The sequence below is a fragment of the Cydia strobilella genome, chromosome 25 (genome assembly GCF_947568885.1).
Source record: "Cydia strobilella chromosome 25, ilCydStro3.1, whole genome shotgun sequence".
Lineage (NCBI taxonomy): Eukaryota > Metazoa > Arthropoda > Insecta > Lepidoptera > Tortricidae > Cydia > Cydia strobilella.
In genome coordinates, this window is record NC_086065.1 from 2218759 (window position 1) to 2240284 (window position 21526).

A 21526-nucleotide genomic window follows, 5' to 3' on the forward strand; every position below is an offset into this window, starting at 1 on the left:
AATCCGTCTTTGGCGTTGGACCTGCGTTTCGGATATATCCGTTGTTGGCTTCGAAAAGGCTAATTTAACCCTTTATATTGCACACTTAGATGCCGGCATTTAACCTCTCGTGTGCGTTTCGGCATACTAGGACTTAAGATGGGAGTACGTTCTTTTCTTGAAGGTTTGCGGTGTCAATGTGAACACATCCTAACCTAGGTTGGTATATGATACGTTTATAATAATAAAAAATCATGTCATACGCTAAAATCTTTAATATTAACAATTATATACTCTCTACACGTTACAATAAACTTCCATATAAATTACCGCTCTACGGACGTTGCTTACAATTTGACAGTCGAACTGTCAACTGTCACGAGTGTTTGTAGCGCGGCGGAGCGACTTGACAAGCTGTCAAATACAAATACTATTCAGGTGTTACCCCCTTATTCATAAAAATTAACAATTCATTTTGTATGGATCGCCACAAAATTGCCTAAAAATTATGTAGGAAAAGCGAAGGCGTTTTTAAGGTTCCTGAGAGCCGTATATGTTTTATGTACGGAACCCTAAGCCCCCTCCACACGTGCGCGAAGCCGCGAACGCGAGTGTGGAGTCTAGTTCGCTAATCAGCGAAATCGACTCGCGTCGCGTAGTCTGGCGCGAGCTTTAGGTTGCCTACTTCAACTCACACTTGTCCGTTTTTTTTAATGATAAGCTTGTTTCTAACTTTCGGAAAAAACTAACATGATTTTAAAAAAAACTTCCCACAGGTAAATTTTTGATAAACTGCTAAATTTCAATTACATACAGAATTATCATGTGTTACCAACCAAAAGAATAGTGTAGTAACTATGAATGGTATTGATTTATCCATTGCGTTTCAACTTTGAATAACCCCTTCCCTTCCTTCCTACCACCACGTCGCGTTATTCGACTTGTTCAATAATGGCTAACGACATAGCCATAGCTCCTAAGGTGATTCATGCGTCAGCACTCAGTATTCATTAATTAACTGATTTATTACTTGCACCAATCTAGGGTTAGCCACTAACTCGTAACCGTTAACACAGGGTTTAATTGTATTGGTAAAACCGGGTTTAACTGGTTAACCCCGAGTTAGTGGATAACCCTGGATGGCGCAAGTGGCCCTTGCATATATTATAAAAAATATCGGTACGCGGCGGCAGATCGGGTTGTCAGTGTGTGAACCGCCTAAATATTTCTGAATTAAATAACTCAAAATCTCAAAATTAGCTAGATGACAAATTTTCATTAATAATACTAATTAGTATTTAGTACCGATCGGAAGTGTTTTTAGGATCAAATGTCTATATGGGACCCATTGTATTAAAGCAATACAAAAGTCAGAAATGATAGTCAAAGTCCGTCAGTCGTACTTCACTCGCGAAACGCTCCTAACAAAACGATAAGTGAACGTGACGTCAAAGTCACTGAGAGCCCTTCTTGAAGTATGGACAAAACAAGAAAATTGCGTTTTTGTCGGTGAAATATTACGTTTATGTATATAGTTGATGAACCATCTTTTTTTGGATAAAATATAAGGAATCGAATGGTACCCTTACTTTTTACCTTTTTGGAAATTAAAATTAAATTAAATTTTTAAACTTTCAGGTCCTGTACTTTTGTGTTATTTCTATATATAATTGTAATATCCACGTTATTGTGATAAATTGCTCATTTGCTATCTATTTTACTAGATTTTGGTATTTTTGTTATATGTGTCATCATCCCTATTGTAATTCTAACTTGTCAAGTACCCCGACCGCGAGTGACGCAACATACAATAGAAGACTTACAGAGACCATATGCGTGCCGACAATTAGTGATTTGGTAAGCGACATATTTTGTGATAATAATAATAATAAGACCCATCACGTGCTTGCCTACACTTTACAAGCTCCTTACATCCATTTTGAGAGCAAAAATTAACGCGCACATTGTCGCTAACAACATTTTGGCCTCCGCTCAAAATGGATGTAGGGTTGGGTCCCGTGGTACTAAAGAGCTCCTCCTCATAGACATGACCATATGCCAGCAAGTTCGACGGAACAAGGGGGCCCTCTCGGCCGCCTGGATTGACTATAAGAAGGCCTATGATTCGGTGCCTCACTCATGGCTGAGAAGGGTATTGGAGCTGTATAAACTTGATGCAGCTTTAATATCCTTCCTAAGTGCGTGTATGAGGCAGTGGATCACAGTCCTTCGTCAACCAGGAGGTGGAGATGACCGCCCTGGCCCGCAGGACTTTATAAGGATCGAGCGAGGAATATTTCAGGGTGACAGTCTGAGTCCCCTGTGGTTCTGCCTAGCTCTGAATCCCCTCAGCACCCTGCTGAAGGATTCAGGGTTAGGTTGCCAGCTTCGGAGAGAGGGTGAAGTCATTTCTCACCTTCTGTACATGGATGACCTCAAGCTATTTGCGCCAAATAACCAAGACTTGATGGTGCTATTAAAAACCACAGAAGTTTTCAGTACCGCCATCAGAATGGAGTTTGGTGTCGATAAGTGTGCGGTTATGCATGTACAGCTGGGGGAGGTTGTAAATTCAACAAATTTACAACTTTCTGAGACAATGTCTTTCAGATCTATCTCTGAATCAGAAACCTATAAATACCTTGGTATGTCACAGTCGTTGGGTATTGAGGGCGAGGGTATTAGACGGTCGGTGAAGGAGCGCTTTTTCAGTCGGCTCACAAAAGTCCTTAACAGTCTTTTGTCAGGAGGCAATAAAGTGCGCGCCTTCAACGCCTGGGTAATGCCCATACTCATATACTCCTTTGGCATACTAAGGTGGACTCAGACCGAGCTGGACGCCCTGGATCGGAGGGTCCGTCTACTACTCACCACACACCGTATGCTACACCCACGCTCGTCAGTTATGAGATTGTACATCTCACGGAAGTGTGGAGGTCGAGGCTTCCTTAACGCCAAAGATCTCCACAACCGCGAGGTGTGCAATCTCAGGAATTATTTCCTTAACAACGAGTGTGGGATGCATCGTGATGTGGTGGCAGTGGACAGGCACTTCACGCCGCTCTCCTTGGCAAACGAGAACTGGCACAAACCTGTGGTACAAAGTGCTGCGGGCCGCAGGGCGGTATGGGAGAGTAAGGTGCTACACGGGCGGTTCTACAAGGCCCTCATGGGACCCGATGTAGACCTGCTCGCGTCGGTGAACTGGTTACGATTCGGGGACCTCTTCGGAGAAACCGAGGGTTTTGCCTGTGCAATTGCGGACGAAGTTATGATGACGAACAACTATCGGAAATATATCCTAAAGGACGGTACGGTCGACATTTGTCGGGCATGCCGCCGTCCCGGAGAGTCACTCAGGCATATCATTTCCGGTTGTTCTCATCTTGCTAACGGCGAGTACTTGCACAGACATAATCTCGTAGCCAGGATTATTCACCAGCAGCTTGCTCTTCTATACGGCCTTGTGGACTGCGAAGTACCGTACTACAAGTATTTACCTGTGCCAGTTCTCGAGAATGGTCGTGCCACGCTCTATTGGGATCGATCTATTATCACTGACAGGACTATTGTAGCCAATAAGCCTGACATTGTGATAATAGATCGATCGCAGCGCCGGGCCGTGCTCGTCGACATCACCATCCCCCATGATGAGAATCTCGTGAAAGCCGAGAAGGACAAGTCCAGTAAGTACCTAGACTTGGCTCACGAGATAACCGCCATGTGGGATGTTGATTCGACGATCATTGTCCCGATAGTCGTTTCAGCGAACGGTCTCATAGCGAAGAGTCTCGACCAACACCTTGAGAGACTCTCGCTAGGTGGTTGGATCAAGGGTCAGATGCAGAAGGCGGTGATCTTGGACACGGCGCGGATAGTCCGCCGGTTCCTCTCTCTGCGGCCCTGACCACCGGCAGCTTGGGCCCTGCCCCGCTGCTGGCGGCACCCTAGGTTAGGTTTTTTATAATTTGTTTATATGTATTTTGTATTGTTTTGTAAGTGTTTTTATATTTTACTTTTATATGCATATTATAAAAAACCTAACGTAAGAAAAATAATAAATAAAGAGAATAATAATAATACACTGATTTAAACTTTCACGATTTTTACTCATTATTATTAACAACGACGGGACTTAATCGCGTAAAATAAGTTTTAAATTTACCTCCGACGTTTCGAGGACGGCGTTGTCTCGGAGAAGACCACGGGGACAACGCCGTCCTCGAAACGTCGGAGGTAAATTTAAAAATTATTTTACGCGATTAAGTCCCGTCGTTGTGAATAATAATGTATTGTCATGTAAGGTGTTCATAATAAGTTCACACGGTAAGGTCAAGGTCCTTAGACCAACTACTGCCAGAAATCTGTCATATCTGTCATTTATAGGTCTGTCAGACGGCCTAGCATAAGTTGCGTTCTCGCGCGCGAGTCCATACTTGAAGTCGCGCGCGAGAACGCAACTCATGCTAGACCGTCAGATATTGGTTGTCCACACTGTATAATGTATTTTATTTTATTTTTACATGTATGGTATATTGTTTCGTTTTGTGTTATTTCTGTGCTAGATTTCTTTTTTTCCATTTGAAATACCTACTGACATGACATACATTTATTAATTTCCCCTAAAGGTTGTCTGGAAGAGATCGCTTTTTTAGCGATAAGACCGCCCGTTGTTTAACCTCTATTTTATAACACATATATCGGCACGCTTATGATACCTGTTATCAAAACGAAGATAAAATGTGGTATTTTCTATAAAAAGGGACCTTATTGTCGATGGCGCTTACGCCATTATTAACGATGCTCCGATATAAATACAATGCGGCGCGACGCTGTGCGGCGTAAGCGCCATCGACAATAAGGTCCCTTTTCATAAAAAATACCCCAAATAACTATTATGATAGGTGTGATAACTATTTTAGAGAATGAAAGTATTTCTTATTGGCTATTGCATAAAGGAGACAATCACTTATATACTTGTATATGACTGCAAATTGCCTGTATTTCTTTTAATTTTTTAAATATATATTTTACTTAATCAATATTTTTTTAGGTAACCATAAAAAATTAAGTACAACATTGGATAGTAAAAACTAACAACTTTACTTTCAAGAATTCAAACATTTTATATAAGACAAGCAAAGCCGCAGGCATGTACTCGTATAATATATAACAGATTTCTTGTACTTGTATACTAAAATAGATATTAATATTAATTAAAAAACAACATCACGTTTTCTTAGTGCGCTTATAACGTTCAAGCTTCTCTAAGAGTTTCATAGATGGCGCTAATATCAAGAGTTGTAACGGTAAATTATTTGAATTTTTGTATCCAGTTTTGATAGTATGGCCATAGATGCTAGAATACAAAAGATATGCCAACTTCGCAATTTAATTAACGTATTCATAATCTAAACGTTGAAATCAGACATTCATCGATATTTCAGTTAAGATATAGGTAATAATGAAAGACACTCATGAAATAAAACTATGAAAACGGATTATATCGCGTATATTGAATTTATAATACATCCCGACGTTGGTGTCACCCCTTGACCACGAACGCTGTAAAGGGTTCGAAACGTCGGGATGTATTATAAATTAAATATACGCGATATAATCAGTTTTCATAGTTTTATTTGACAATGATAGAGTTAGATCAAGACAAATCTGTAAAGATTTTGACAGCACAGAATGTACAAGTGTTATTTATACGTCAGTCAGTTTTGTAGAGGATATAGCCATGCTATGCCAAAAAACAATGCCATATCTCTTGTATTCTGACATTTGCGAAGCTGACAGACAAATTTACAGATAAAATATGGAACTAGTATATTAAGGAATGTTTACAAGAATAACCTGTTTCACACATTATGCATACAATACAATACGTATGTACATAAAAATGCACACGTTTCAAACCTAACATTTGGGTTTTTGTAAATATCTGCGATCCTAACAATCTTAGGACCATTTGCACCATCCCACTAACCCGAGGTTAAGCGGTTAAACCGTTAACCTAGTGTCAAATTGTACTGGTAACCATGGTAACTTCAGGTTTAACTGGTTAAAAGTAATGTATAGAAATTAACAATCATCCCAACCACACATTTCTTCTTCTTCCTCGGTCCCTCATTGCTGAGGATCGCGACCATATTTGCTCCGTCTCCATAGTGTGCGGTCATAAGCCATATGGGTCACGCGCTGCATGTTGCCGCCAACCACCCTCTTCACACCATCAGACCATCTCGTGGGTGCTTTTCCTCGCCCGCGCTTGCCATCCATTTGACCCAAGATCTGCCTTTCTAGGTCGTGCTTCTTAGACCGCATGATATGTCCAAAAAAGCTGAGTGCGCGTTCTTGACATATTGTATAGGTAGAGAGCCGCGTGGTGATTTTCAGCTCCTCTAGGATGGACTTATTGGTTCTTATAGCCGTCCAGGTCATAACCACATTTAGTTGTATTTAATTAAAAGCAATGATTGAAATATTGACTGTCACAACATATCAATTTTTTTTAAAATCATTTAGTGTCAAAAACGTAATTCTTGTAAAACTTCCCTAAAAGGAGACAATGTTAGAGACATCTTATATATGGTTAGAGTTGTGCCATTCCCGGTAACATTCCCCATTTTGTATGGGGAAATTTCTCGCTCGGTAACATTCCCCATACAAAATGGGTAATGTTACCGGGAACGGCACAACTCTATATATGGTAAATGAACTTAATAATAGTAATTAATTATTTTAAATTAATGGGGTACCATATAAAAAAGTGCTTATAACTGTACGTTTATAAATACAATATCATCGCATTTTATAGCAAAAGTAAAGTTAGTTTAGTTTTAATATGTAGTTTTAATGTTTTTTTTTCTAAGCTTAATAGAATAGATTTTGTTTTTATTATTGAAACAACTTCAAAAAAAAAAAAGTAAAAGCACATGAACATACATTTTTAATTATTTTTTATGCAATTTAGCGTAATCGTCTGATGGTAAGCTCCGATCTTAGCCTATGAAGGATTTTTAAAGGTGAAAAGTGTCGTTCTCAAGTAAAAGGTACCACATTGTCGCTTACCACAAGGACGCTCTGACAGGTTATTCGTATAGAGATACAAGCAAATTTCACCCTTATGATAAGCGACAATGTGGTACCTTTTACTTGAGAACGACACAAATATTCTTATAAGGTCTGGTAGCATTCCGATCATACGCAAATAATAATAGCAATGATTTTTATATTTCACTTTTGTATTCATATTATAAATGACTTTTTTCAACCTTGTAAGGCCCATTCTATTTTTAGTACAAGTGAAATAAGGACCCAGTGTCCTGAAAATAGGTCATTTCTTTTGAAATTTGAGGTTCCGATATCATCATTCGCTTGCCCTTATCCCATTCAATTGGGGTCGGCGCAGCTTGTCCTTTTCTTCCATACCTCTCTGTCACCCGTCATCTCATCATTCACTTGCGTTCGTTTCATATCATCTCCCACACAGTCCATCCACCTTTTCCTAGGTTTTCCTCTTCTCGACCTTCTCGTACCTTCCTCCACATTCATTCTTAATACCTTTCTCGTCACATGACTTTCATCCCTCCGCATCACATGCCCTTGATCACTCCCTCCGCATCACATGCATTTGAGGTTCCGATATATGGTCTGATTTTCTTTGAAATACCAAATTTTTTGGGCCTTTAAGACTAAAAAAAATGTCCTAAAAATAGGTCAATAGGTCTTACGAGGTTACCTACCACAAATAAAGTGATAAAAGCAATGATATTGTGTTTATAAAACATACAGCAAACTGACAAGGCGTCTCTTTTGAGTTTATATCGATTTTATTTTCATATGAAATCATCAAATGTCTTAATTTCATGTAAATCAAAATCATACACATTATAGTATGAATTTTCTCAAATGATTTTTACGCCTAAGACCCTAATCTGTTAAACAAAAGCCATTGTTTCTTTTGAAAAGCGGTCAGCCATTGTGTCTGAGCGCGTGCCAAAGCAACAATGTCGTTTAAATAGCGGCTGTATCGTGGTGGTTTTAAGGTACAAATATATGTGAACGCTAGCCTACATTGAGGTAGTCGATACATTACCAAAACATGTTACATGTACTTAGATTTGAACCTTAAAACCACCACGATACAGCCGCTTTTTAAACGACATTGTTGCTTTGGCACGCGCTCAGACACAATGGCCGACCGCACGACCGCTCGCACAAAAGAAACAATGGCTTTTGTTTAACAGATTAAGGTCTTAGGAGTAAAAATCATTTGAGAAGACTCATACTATACACATAAATGATGAAGTGTCATCTAAATACATACGTGCTTCGTACTAAATAGTCAACAGTTAGAAATAACGTCAAGTAATAGTACATTACGATACAAGTGTATGTGTGTACTGTACCTTTTCGCACGTGTATCGTACAACGTTTTACAGTACATATGGCCCTTTAAATTTTCGACATAGTTGCGTAATGTGCTTATTATCGCACTAGTGCGGTAAAGTAGCACCATACGTACTGTACATGACTACTTATGTTATGGATATTAACAATAATGTTTGATGTTACTTATGTTCTCAATAAAGACCCCTTGCAAAAAAACTATTTTAAAATCAATCCGTCGTCAAAGGAAAGCCGCTAACAGCCGTTACAATAAATATAAAAAAAAAACATCTCTATAGTCTATGCAATTTAGCTTTAAAAAATGACTAGTTCCTTTGCGATGTGAGATCTCCATGGAGGCGAGTTTCCTTTGACTTTAGGTTATTTTTAAGGCGTTCTTTACATATATCCATATCAAACGTTACTAAATTGTAACTATTTAAAAATCCCATATTTATAGGTACTTTTAAGTTAGTTATGGGGGAAAGTCATTACTCAAATGTATGGAGTTTTTTTTTAAAGAAAGCCTTAAACGTACTAAACTATAGACTGTCACAATTGGCCAAGTTATATTTATATAGTTAATTAAAGATTATTGACTATTGATTTATTTATATAATGTCCCGAAATCTACCTTTATAATAAAATATAGGGATAAGAAAAATATTGTTAAAGTGTACTTCTATTATGGAAGAAAAATCATCAAAAACTTTAAATTATATTATTACTTTCTGACATGGCTTGATATTTTAAGATTGCCCGTTCTCTAACCCGGGGTTAACCGGTTAAACTTGGAGTTACCATGGTTACCAGTACAATTTGACACTGGTTTAACCGGTTAACCCCGGGCTAGTGGGATGGTGCAACTGGCGCTAAACAGCTATTAGGTCAGGCCAGGTTGTATTGTATTGTATTGCAAGTCGGAATGCTGTAGCCGCGCGCTTCAGTTTAGTACGAATTTTCTCAAATGATTTTTACGCCTCACACCCTAATGTTAAACAAAAGCCTTTGTATCTTTTGTTCAGCGGCTACCAATGCTACCGCTACTGACTGAACGGGAACAAACTCGTTTAAAAAGAAATTTAACCGTCCTATTTATATGGTTCAAATTTATGTAACAGCTCATTCTGAGCCCACACAGGCAACCGTTCGTCCTTCATTACCCAAACTCGTTATCTCAGAATGAGCTGTTACATTTTGAACCTTAATACTATCACGATAGTTGCTTTTTAACGACATGGTTGCTTTGGCACTCGCTCGGCACGCGACTAAGGCGCCTCCACATAAAAGAAACAAAGGCTTTTGTTTAACGAATTAGGGTTTGAGGCCTAAAAATCATGTGAGACAATTCATACTATACGTGTAATGGTAAAACAATCGTATAACATGTATAAAGGCGGATTCCGGGACGTGTTTGTGTGTGTGTGTAGGATATGTTAACGTCGTCCGTTGCGTGTGTCTGGGTGCGGCCGCCGCGGTTGGTTTAGAGCTGCGAACATGTCAATATCATTGTGAAAATCTGGCTTGTATTACTCGTATATTAGAATATCGTCAGTTGACATCCAAAACTCACTAATTACTAAAAAAAATAAACAAAAATCAACCTTATTCAGATAATAATACGGTTCACGATTGCCAAAGATAATTAAGTAGACATAGAGTGCTCACTCCATAAAACGGTTTTGTTACCAAAAATACTATTATTTTCGTAGTCGACATCTAGCGTCAAGTAGCGGAATTATCAGTTCTGCTACTCGACAATAGATGCCGCGGCGAACGGAAAGTCTAATGCTCAACGATTTTCAGCTAATATTATAACCGGATTAATCGAAACTCTATTTTCAACTCCTTCTGCTTATAATATTAGTTGTAAATTGTTGAGCAATACACTTTTCGTCAGTCGCGACACAAGTGACATCTAGTGTCGAGTCGAGTAGTAGTACTGATAATTGCGCTACTTGACGCTAGATGTCGACTACGAAAATAATAGTTGACGATCATAATATAAACTCGTATAGATTAGCTTAAAATAATTTATAATGTAATTTAATATTGCATTAATGTAATGTAATGTAATTTAAGCGCTGGTGGCCTAGCGGTAAGAGCGTGCGACTTTCAACCCGGAGGTCGCGAGTTCAAACCCCCGGCTCGTACCAATGAGTTTTTCGGAACTTATGTACGGAATATCATTTGATATTTATACCAGTCGCTTTTCGGTGAAGGAAAACATCGTGAGGAAACCGGACTAATCCTAACAAGGCCTAGTTTCCCCCTCTGGGTTGGAAGGTCAGATGGCAATCGCTTTCGTAAAAACTAGTGCCTACGCCAATTCTTAGGATTAGTTGTCAAGCGGACCCGAGGCTCCCATGAGCCGTGGCAAAATGCCGGGATAACGCGAGGAAGATGATGAATGTAATTTAATATTATGAAATAAATAAATCTAAAAAAAAGAAGCTTAAAAGGCTTCGGTGGCTCGGACATCTAAAGCGAATGAGACGATCGGGCGGTGAAAAGAGCGTTTGAGGGAAAACCGACAGCACGCCGCGCGGTCGGGCGACCTAGGTACCGGTGGGGGGGGATGTGGTGGACGCTGATCTGCGCGAGCTCCAGGTCCAAGACTGGCGAGAAACTGCACAGGACCGGGATCAGTGGCGAACTGTCGTGAGGCCAAGATACACTTTGGGTCGCTGCGCCAGAGGAGTAAGTAGTAAGTAAGTAAATAAATCTAAATCTAATAGTCTTTTTGGTAACAAAACTGATGTATAGAGTGTGCACTCTATGTCTACTTAATTCTATTTGCTGGCAGTCAAAAGGGTTAATAAAAATATTCGTAGTAATTTTACCTGGATGCATGGGACCGGGAGACCGTCTGCACCAGTTCCCGGGCGACATCTGTGAATTAATACTGCAATTTAGGAAAGAGAATTAAGTTGGCATAGAGTGCTCACTGTTACCAAGACTATTATTTTCGTAGTCGACATCTAGCGTCAAGTAGCGGAACTATCAGTACTGATACTCGACAATAGATGTCACTTGTGTCGTGACTGACGAAAAGTGTATTGCTTAACAATTTACAACTAATATTAACAGCAGGAGTTGAAAATAGAGTTAAGGTTAATCCGGTTATAATATTAGCTGAAAATCGTTGAGCATTACACTTTCCGTTCGTCGCGACATCTATTGGCGAGTAGCAGTATTGATCATTCCGCTACTTGACGCTAGATGTTGACTACAAAAATAATAGTCGTTTTGGTAACAAAACTTATGTATGGAGTGAGCACTATGTCTACTTAAGGGTCTCCGGCAAGCTCGGTTCTCCATACAAACGTAGTTCCGCTCTCATTTTAAAACGACTAGCTAGATTACTCTGAAACTTTGTACTTACAATAGGATAAGGTATATCTATGTCTGTAATTAGTTTATGTAGCTTCAGACACTAAAGTTAAAAAAATACAGCGAATTTGAGTTTTTCATACAAAACTTGTTTTTGCTCTAGTTTGTTTGTTTTATGAACTGGAGCTATATAAACTAATTTCAGACCTAGATATACCTCATGTCATTGTATGTGCAAAGTTTCATTACAATCCAGCACGTACTTTTAAAATGAGAGCGGAACTACGTTTGTATGGGAAGGTGCAATTCGGCCGAGCTTGCCGGGGACTCTTAATTATATTCAAACTTAAAAAAAAACTTCAATCTTTTTTATTGTAGGTAAACAAAAATATATTCAGGGTGGTAAACACATTGAGAAATAGATGAAGGGTGTCAATGTGTTTACCAGTTATCTACCTTAATGTAATTTTTGTAGTTTTTTGGTTAATGTTTGTGTTTTGTTTAATGTTTGTGTTTTGTTTAATGTTTGTGTTTTGTTTAATGTTTGTGTTTTGTTTAATGTTTGTGTTTTGTTTAATGTTTGTATTATGTACTTATGAGTCACAGATACTCGAAATAAATGTTTTATTTTTTATTAAGATTAACCTAATTATCAATAAAATCTAATTATTATTATGGTATGTCAGGATCGTAGCAAGTGGAAATCCGTGGTCTCTGCCTACCCCTCCGGGAAATAGGCGTGATTATATGTATGTATGTATGTATGTAACCTAATTAAATCTTTGGTGTTATATAGTTACCTTTAGTATTATATAGAGCGCTGGTGGCCTAGCGGTAAGAGCGTGCGACTTGCAATCCGGAGGTCGCGGGTTCAAACCCCGGCTCGTACCAATGAGTTTTTCGGAACTTATGTACGAAATATCATTTGATATTTACCAGTCGCTTTTCGGTGAAGGAAAACATCGTGAGGAAACCGGACTAATCCCGACAAGGCCTAGTTTCCCCTCTGGGTTGGACGGTCAGATGGCAGTCGCTTTCGTAAAAACTAGTGCCTACGCCAATTCTTGGGATTAGTTGCCAAGCGGACCCCAGGCTCCCATGGAGCCGTGGCAAATTGCCGGGACAACGCGAGGAAGATGATGATTATATAGTTACCTGTCTGTGCGGTGCGCGCTTGTCGTCTCGCTCGTCGCGGCGCTCGCGGTACCCCTCGCCCGCGTGCCGCCGCCCGTCGTGCTGGTCTGAAAACAATATTACATTGTGCAAACACGGGGCGTAAGTTCAATATTGCAAACGATAGTATAGTTAAATCGCGACGACTTGCCGGAGCGATTTATAGACTCGAGTTTGCAATATTATTACGCCCCGAGTTACAAACAATGTTTTTCATCACAATTGCGATACAAAAATGAAGTATAAAGAGAAATGTCAATTAGTCAAATGTCAACTTCATAACTCCCTAGGGAAAACGCTTTATCTATAGTTCCCGCTAAGACTGTGTGCAATTCCACATTTACTGAGCGAGTGTGATGAAATAGTACATAGTTCACTAGCCTGCCAAGTAACATACGTCATTTTTAGGGTTCCGTACCCAAAGGAAACAAACGTACAAAAACGGGACCCTATTACTAAGACTCCACTGTCCGCCTGTCCGTCTGTCTGTCTGTCACCAGCCTGTATCTCATGAACCGTGATAGCTCGACAGTTGAAATTTTCACAGATGATGTATTTCTGTTGCCGCTATAACAACAAATACTAAAAAGTACGGAACCCTCGGTCCGACTCTCACTTGGCTGGTTTTTTTTGAATTGTTGAAATTTCGATTTTATTTTAATTAATCAAATTTCAAATTTAAATGACGTACTAAATAGGAAATATTACGCGAAACTGCGTAGGGGGCGCCACTACCACAATTTGAGGGTCTATCGCGAAACAAGAAAGTAGAAATTTTGTTATCATACATCACTGTCACTCTTGCATATCTGAGCGATAAAGAGGCAAATGGCCCACCGCTCGCACAAAAGAAGTCTTAGGCGTAAAAATCTTTTGAGAAAATTCATACTAAAAATCCATACTAATGCGAAAGTGTGTCTGTCTGTCTGTTACCTCTTCACGCTTAAACCGCTGAACCGATTTAGTTGAAATTTGGTATACAGATAGTTTGAGTCCCGGGGAAGGACACAGGGTAGTTTTTAACCCAGAAGTCATCCTTTAAGGGGATGAAAAGAGGGGGGTGGAAGTTTGTATGAGGTATCGATGAAAAGCAGATTGGGTAAAAAATAAATTACCCAAATTACTAACTCCACGCAGACAAAGTCGCGGGCAAAAGTTGGTTCATACTAAAAATAATAAATAGAAAGTTACTAGTGTGCGCGTGCGCGTGCGCGTGCGCGTGCGCGTGCGCGTGCGCCTGCATGCTGCGTATGGAGTTGACGATGGCGCGCGCCGCCGACGACAGCTGCGTCTCGTCGTTCGTCGACACACTCCTCCTGAAACGTAGCCACCAACTGTATACACCGTTTAATTAATACATTTATAACTAACAAAGAGGATATAATAGATATATAGGATAGAGCGGTACAGTAGTAAATTTTGTAGCCACAGTAAATTCACTGCCATCTATCGGCACACGATAAAAACTAAAAATTTAGATGTATAAAAATATCATAAAATGTATTTATACATGGATAAATTGGATAAATGATTTTTTATATGCATTAATTATTTTTGTATGATTTTGACCAATGTTCTTTCACTAATATGCGTTAAAATTGTTAAATAACAAACGAAACCGTCAACGCCATCTATTCGAGAGTAGGCCAACGGTAGTGGCGCCATTTGATCGAGAATCAAATTTTCTTGTTTTTTTTTTTATGTGATATTCAGCAAACGAGCAGACGAACCGCCTGATGGGAAGCAGTCATCGTCGCCCATGGACGTAAGCAACATCACTGGAGCCACTTAAGCATTGGCGAGGCACGTTTTTTCCTTAGACTGTATCCATCTATTACGGAGTTATGTCTATGTTTATAACTAATCTAAGTGATGAGACATCTATTGTCAACTAGCAGTACTGATGAATTCGCTACTTGACGCTAGATGTCGATTACGAAAATAACTCAAGTTTTGGTAAGAAAACTGATGTATGAAGTTACCACTCTTTCCTTAATTATATTAACTATCGGTCCAAAAAATATGTAAAAAATCACGAAAATAGCGCGCAACAAACACATTCGATAAAAATTAAAACAATGGTGATCAGTTAAGCCGTTTTTAAGTTATCGCTAAAAGTCTTCCCTTCTTATTTTATTTAAAAGCCTGGAAACCACAGATTTAATATATATATATATATATACGCTAGATGACGCAAATACCACGATTTGTATTGAAACCAAGCGTGCCGACTTTTTCATACAAAATTTACGCATAATATAATTTTTAAATTACTTATCTGTGAAAGGACATATGTTCTTGTTCTTGCCTTTGTGGGCTCGCAATTTTTGGGCTGTTGCAGTTAATTATCATGCAACGAAGCATTTTTTTAAGTTTTCACGGACGTCCGGCTGCAACAACTGACGCGCGTGGACTGTAAAGAGCGACGGTCAACCTCGACGCTTGGTCGGGGTTCGAACACGCGAAGTAGATGCATTTGCGTCTTCTTTGGTATATTAATTTCTGTGCTGGCAACCCTTATTTGTGACTGGATTTTCGCAGGCAACCCTATACCACTGTATTCGCAATATTTCTCTATGGTGTAAAGTGTAAACTCACCCAACTCTCCCCATGTAGTTGGGTGGCGCGTTGCCTAGCAGCCCGTTGCCGCTTCTCTCCTTATCCTGGGTGTTCAGATGCGTCATTTGCTCCTTTATCTGTAATAATACAAGTATTTGTTTCTAATAGTATGTGTGGAAATAATGAATGGGCCCTGGAGGGAAAGTACCTCAAAACTTTAAGTTAGCTCATTTTGCTTAAAGGAAACATTCTTTTATTTTTGAAAATAAACAAAACTGCATTCAAAGATTTTTCATTTTTGTTTTCAATTTTGTTTGTCTAAAAATATTCTTGAATACTAAATATTCGATTTTATGGATATTTTGTATGACAGACGAGTGTAAGACCTAATGTTTCTTGGAGAAATGTGTTAACATTTCGTGCTATAGTTGGTCAAACCAAATTGGCAGTAAATAAGAACAAAAAATAACTAGACTTATATTGACCGGGACAATATAAGTCTAGTGAAACTAACCGTGAATCATTCAAAACTCTAACAAAAAATAAACTATACTCGTCCTTGTTTTCTGGGTGCTAGTACTAGTGTAAGACAAAGATAGTATGATTATCTCTGTCTATGTTTGAAATAAGACAGTCCTTTGACAAACTATAAAATAGCGTGTTTATTTTTTTTTAGTTGGTTCGATTCCCGGGTGAAACAAGCGTCTTACCCGTACCTGTTGTATCTTATCTTGAGCCTTGTCTTACCCATACCTGTTGTATCTTAAGCCTTGTCTCACCTGTACCTGCCGTATCTTGAGCATAGTTTCACCCGTACCTGTCGTATCTCGAGCCTTATCTCACCTGTACCTGTTGTATCTTGAGCGCGATCTCGCTGTCTCTGTCCCTCGGCTGGGGGGTGGTTCGCTGGGATGTGGGAAGAGTGTGTGTGCGTCGCGGTCTTCTGTCCTTGTCTAGCGTCGGGTAGATTGGTTGGACTATCGGGTACGGTTGTGGTATCATCTGAAAACGCATGGGGAAGTTAGAAAATCTCAATAAAAGGGGTCTCAATAAGTACATAAAGTAAATTATCATTGTTTATTTACTTTTTAGGCGTTTTCAGAAATCGTCAGTTTCGTTTCGTTCATACAAAGTTAGTGCGTATGGTAAATCTTTTGCGGTACGAGCGGTTCAGCTTTGGAATGAGTTGTCTCCCTCCTTAAGGAAATCGCGGTCCGTTGCATCGCTTAAGGGGCAGTTAAGGAAACTGTGGCTATCGGACCAGAATTAACTGTTTGTGACTATGGATGTATATTTATTATATAAAACGTAGGTATTATATATATTTGTTATACTGTTACTTAAATTTTTTATCTTATTTTATTTATTTTCGCCCTCTTTTATAAATTTATTGACTTTCCTCTAGTCTATTGTACGCAGTGCTATATTTGTCTACCGTTCTTCATCAATTCTCATCTACTCAAAGGTTAACTGGAAGAAATCCCTTAAAGGGATAAGTTCGCCTTTGTACTGCCTATTTCTGTGCCATATTTGTGTTCTATGTCTTTGTACAATAAAAAGTTTATACATACATACATACATACAAAAACCTACAATACGTTATTAGGATTCCGAGAAAAGTTACGTTATTCTTATTCCTATAATAAAAAGTACTCCTAGTTCCAAAAAATGTGTTCCACTGCACTTTGTTTTCAACTTTCCATTAGCCTCGTAAGTCCCACCATATAAAGTTTTTCAATTTTTAATTTGAACCTTATTCTATAAGTAAATTGGAACGAATTTCGTTTGTTTTACAACGCAGTGAAACAAAAGAAATGCTACTCTATTTGTTTCATCAAAAGGGTCAAATTAGATTGCAATCAATATGTACATTTTAATGTACATTTAGCCTCACGAGATTAAGTAACGCATTAAGTGCAAAAGGACAACCTTTATAGCGTTAGTAAAAAAAACCGGCCAAGTGCGAGTCGGACTCGCGCACGAAGGGTTCCGTACCAAAAAAATCACGTTTTTTGTATGGAAGCCTCGCTTAAATATTTATTTTATTCTGTTTTTAGTATTTGTTGCTATAGCGGCAAAATAAATACATCATCTGTGAAAATTTCAACTGTCTAGCTATCACGGTTCATGAGATACAGCCTGGTGACAGACGGACAGACAGACAGACAGCGGACCGTTTTTACCCTTTGAGTACGGAACCCTAAAAATTAGGATTTTTTTTTTATCAACTGGCATATTTAGTTACCTGAGGGTACACGTAGGGGTACTGTGGGTACACGGGGCACAACTCGTGCATGAGTAGTTTCGGTGGCGCTCCGGGAATCATGGGGCTACCCCACTGCATTGCATCGGGGTACTGCAATCAGAAATAATTACACACAATGCTTCGTATGTCTAAATTGGGTTGGCAACTGTCAAAGGTTTGCAGAGATGGCGCCATCATAGCTTGCCCCTTTTTGTATGAGATTAGGCTTAAAGGGCTGGGTATTAAAAAAACAAAAATTTGACACAATTCGAGGGCAACACAACACACACAACAGGGCAAGCTATGCTGGCGCCATCTGCTAATTATTTCGACCGGCTAACCCCATTGAAATGAAAACCCAATTCAACACGTATGATTATGACTCAAGGCTTAGAGCAAAGAGGATAATAATAGGATAGAGGAGTACTGTCATAGTAAATTTTGTAGCCACAGTAAATTCACTGCCATCTGTTGACACACTTTAAAACTAAAAACGAAGATGTATAAAAGTAGTATCATAAAATATTTATATATGGATAAACGATTTTTTTTATTTGCATTAATATTTTTTATATGATTTTGACCCATGTTCTTTCACTGATATGCGCTAAAATTGTTAAATAACAAACGAAACTGTCAACGCCATCTATCCGAGAGTAGGCCTAAGGTAGTGGCGCCATCTGATCGAGAATTATTTTTTTTCGATTTTCGAGGCACGTTTTTTCCTTAGACTGTATCCATCATTTTCTATCTATTTAACCAGATTTAGTTATAAAATTCAACATGTGTCAACTACCCTTTTGTGCGGTAAGCGAAAATAAAAATCTTTTATTTATAGGAAAGATTCAGACTTACAGGATAATGTTGCACGTTATGTTGCAGTAACACGTTGCCCACGGGGTAAGGTTGTTGCAACATTTGTTGTTCTAGCTGCCCGTAGCCCACGCTGTACCTAAAAAAAAAAGGTTTCTACCTATTGTATGTAAACACAGTATCACGGGCGGACACGCTAAAATCACTTGCGTGTTTATGTGTGAACGGCACGTCCGTACACGCGGCATGCGTCATTGTGGGAGTAAGTTGCTTAAAAACAGTACTGAGCGGCCGGCAAACGGCCGTCAATCTGCTGTCGCGGGGCGAGGTCATTCGAGTCGGGGCGGGGCGGGGCGTGGCCGTTCTGTATGATAATACTATTACTTATTCTGTGACAGTATTCAAGAAGAGTTGAGGTAAGATTACAGACTTGTAAAGACAAAACCAACAACATTGCTGTCCAAAAAAAACTAAATAGTTTATTGATACAGTGAATCTTATGATTAAAACAAGGTTAAGTAAACTTATCGGCAAGCTCGGCCGAATTTCACCTTTCCATACAAACGGAGTTTCGTTCTCATTTTAAAACTACGTGTTGGATTGTAATTAGTTTGCACATACAATGACATGAGGTATATCTAGGTCTGTAATTAGTTTATATAGCTCCAGTTTATAAAACAAACGAAATAGAGCAAAAACAAGTTTTGTATGAAAAACTTAAATTCGCTGTATTTTTTTTACTATGGTATCTGAAGCTACATAAGCTAATTACAGACCTAGATATACCTTATCTTATTGTAAGTACATAGTTTCAGAGCAAACTAGCTAGTAGTTTTAAAATGAGAGCGTATCAACGTTTGTATGGAGAACCGAGCTTGCCGGGGACCCTTAAACACTGCTTGATGTTGTTGCAAGATATATAAATGCCCATGACACCTGCACTAGGCTATGCCTGTCTCGCAGGATGGCACTTTTCCTAGTTTGCCAGTTTTTTTTATTGATTAGGCGCTAAAAACTACATTACTAAATTACCAAAATATATAACTATTTACTCAAATATTTGTTCAACAAATATGCCACAGGGGCACTTTTATATGTCAATTTTTACAAGCAATAAAATTAATTAAAATTCACAAAAAAACAATTACAAATATGGAATCAATAAAATATTAGATACTTTGTTAGAGATGTATCCAGTCTAAATGTCAAATTACACGAAAAAAAAAACGAATAAAAAATATACAAACAACAGAAGAACTAAAATTGTTTAGAAATGTATAAGTCTCTAGGTGTCAGAGATAATATATAATATACATATAAAAAAACGATCATCAAATTATCTCTAGAGGTGTAAAGGGTCTCCTAAGACTGAGACTTGCATGCATTTATACGTAAATCAAATACGCAAAGTGCCCAGTTTTTCCAATATCGAATCATAAGTGGCTTCGTAAGCTACGGGTATAGGCCCTGCGAATCCTTCCATGGCTCTGTCATTTAAAAAAAAAATCCAAATACTGAATTACTGAATCAACAATAAAATTCTATATAATCATCGAACTTGCTTAGCAGATTTGAGGAAAATGCTCTGACATACTTATGTACAAGAAAGTCTGTAAGTGTTACTCACGGGCGCTGGTGCTGGTGCTGGTGCGGGTCGAGGCATGCGCCTGCGCAGGCGCCGCACGGGTACGCGTACTGGTACGACGGGTCTGCAACACCATGTCCATTATTTATTTATTTTTAAAACACAATACTAGAGATGGAACGGATAGTTGTTTGGCCGGATACCAGATACCGGATATTAGGCTTACTTCGGCGTACTTAGAATATGCACATATTCATTTAGAATTCATTCACTTGACATCATATGCAATATCATTATCAATCTTGGCTATAAATAGGCAAAAAATATAAGATTTGAATGACAAATGAAGGTATTTTATTATTGTTATTAACTGACCGATCCTAAAAGGTTCGTTGTGGGGAGAGGGCGCTAGTTTCTGTTCCTCCATCAAAGGCTGGTACATTGGCTGCAATGGCTGATCCTAAAATAGACAACATTATTGTAAAACAATTATTCATTTATATTATTTTAGGTTCCAGTGTGTGAGCATAAACAAAACAACCAATTTTTGAAGCGATGCGAGCGATTTTAATCATTTCTTGACCGAAAAATGGTGTCCATTACTTATTTTCGGGAAATTTGCGTATGTGGGACATACTATGGAGGCACTCTCCCCTAGAAGTTAAGTATGGCATCTCTAATATTTACCATTCGCAGTTGGTTGAGGTAGGGGTAGGCCGGGGTCACGGCGGGGAACACCATGTTGGTGAGGGACACCGGACCTGAAACACAAGACAATAGTAGATTGTTAACCAAGGGATGAAAGGCACCCATTTCTGTCGAGGTAGTTTGGCGCTCGAACGCAGTGAGACTATACTTACGGAGATTGGGGTCTACGGGTACAGGAGTGACCTTGGCCTGGGCCATAATGTTGTACACCCCTACGTCAGCCATCATAGGGTTCTGGACCATTTGTGTAGGCGATGTCACCTGAAAAACCATAAAAAGTTGATTCAGTTTCATTTGCCTAACTTTTTTGAAAGATTTATGGAAGTTGTAGATCTTCAGTGCGCAGGGGCGACGAAAGTTTGGAAAAACTGATTGTGGTTGGAAACACAGAAGGCAGAAGATCGCGCGCTCGTCCACCAACAAGATAATAATTAATAAATAAATAAATACTATAGGACATTCTTACACAGATTGACTAAGTCCCACAGTAAGCTCAAGGGAGGCTTGTGTCATGGGTGGGACAACGATATTTATTATATATAAATACTTAAATACATAGAAAACACCCATGACTCAGGAACAAATATCTGTGCTCATCACACAAATTCGAACCCAGGACCATCGGCTTCACAGGCAGGCCAGACCGGTCGTCAGACGTAAGATGGACCGATCAAGTTAAAGACTCCTCGTCCTGTGCTTTCTACACGGTTGTCAAAGACGCGTTGGGCAGAAAC

The 21526-nt window shown here is 39.0% G+C and overlaps 2 protein-coding genes across 5 annotated transcripts in view; one reads left to right on the forward strand and one right to left on the reverse strand.

Annotated features, from left to right (window-relative positions):
* The window catches only part of LOC134752816 (probable chitinase 2), a 483068-nt gene that overhangs the window by 391938 nt on the left and 69604 nt on the right, over positions 1-21526 (forward strand). The window lies entirely within an intron of this gene.
* LOC134752788 (uncharacterized) overlaps positions 8088-21526 on the reverse strand; it is an 80077-nt gene continuing 66638 nt past the window's right edge. The window contains exons 21-32 of one of the 4 annotated variants that reach the window (XM_063688497.1): positions 20945-21053; positions 20772-20845; positions 20460-20544; positions 20127-20208; positions 18542-18638; positions 17687-17797; positions 16291-16443; positions 15481-15578; positions 14074-14195; positions 12865-12950; positions 11220-11268; positions 8088-9865 (exon numbers count right to left, since the gene is read on the reverse strand). In XM_063688497.1, coding sequence (XP_063544567.1) covers positions 9813-9865; positions 11220-11268; positions 12865-12950; positions 14074-14195; positions 15481-15578; positions 16291-16443; positions 17687-17797; positions 18542-18638; positions 20127-20208; positions 20460-20544; positions 20772-20845; positions 20945-21053 — 1119 coding nt within the window. In that variant the 3' untranslated portion in view covers positions 8088-9812. Of the gene's footprint in view, positions 9866-11219; positions 11269-12864; positions 12951-14073; positions 14199-15480; positions 15579-16284; positions 16444-17686; positions 17798-18541; positions 18639-20126; positions 20209-20459; positions 20545-20771; positions 20846-20944; positions 21054-21526 lie in introns of all 4 variants that reach the window. The other 3 variants (XM_063688495.1, XM_063688494.1, XM_063688493.1) reach the window with 3 other exon arrangements.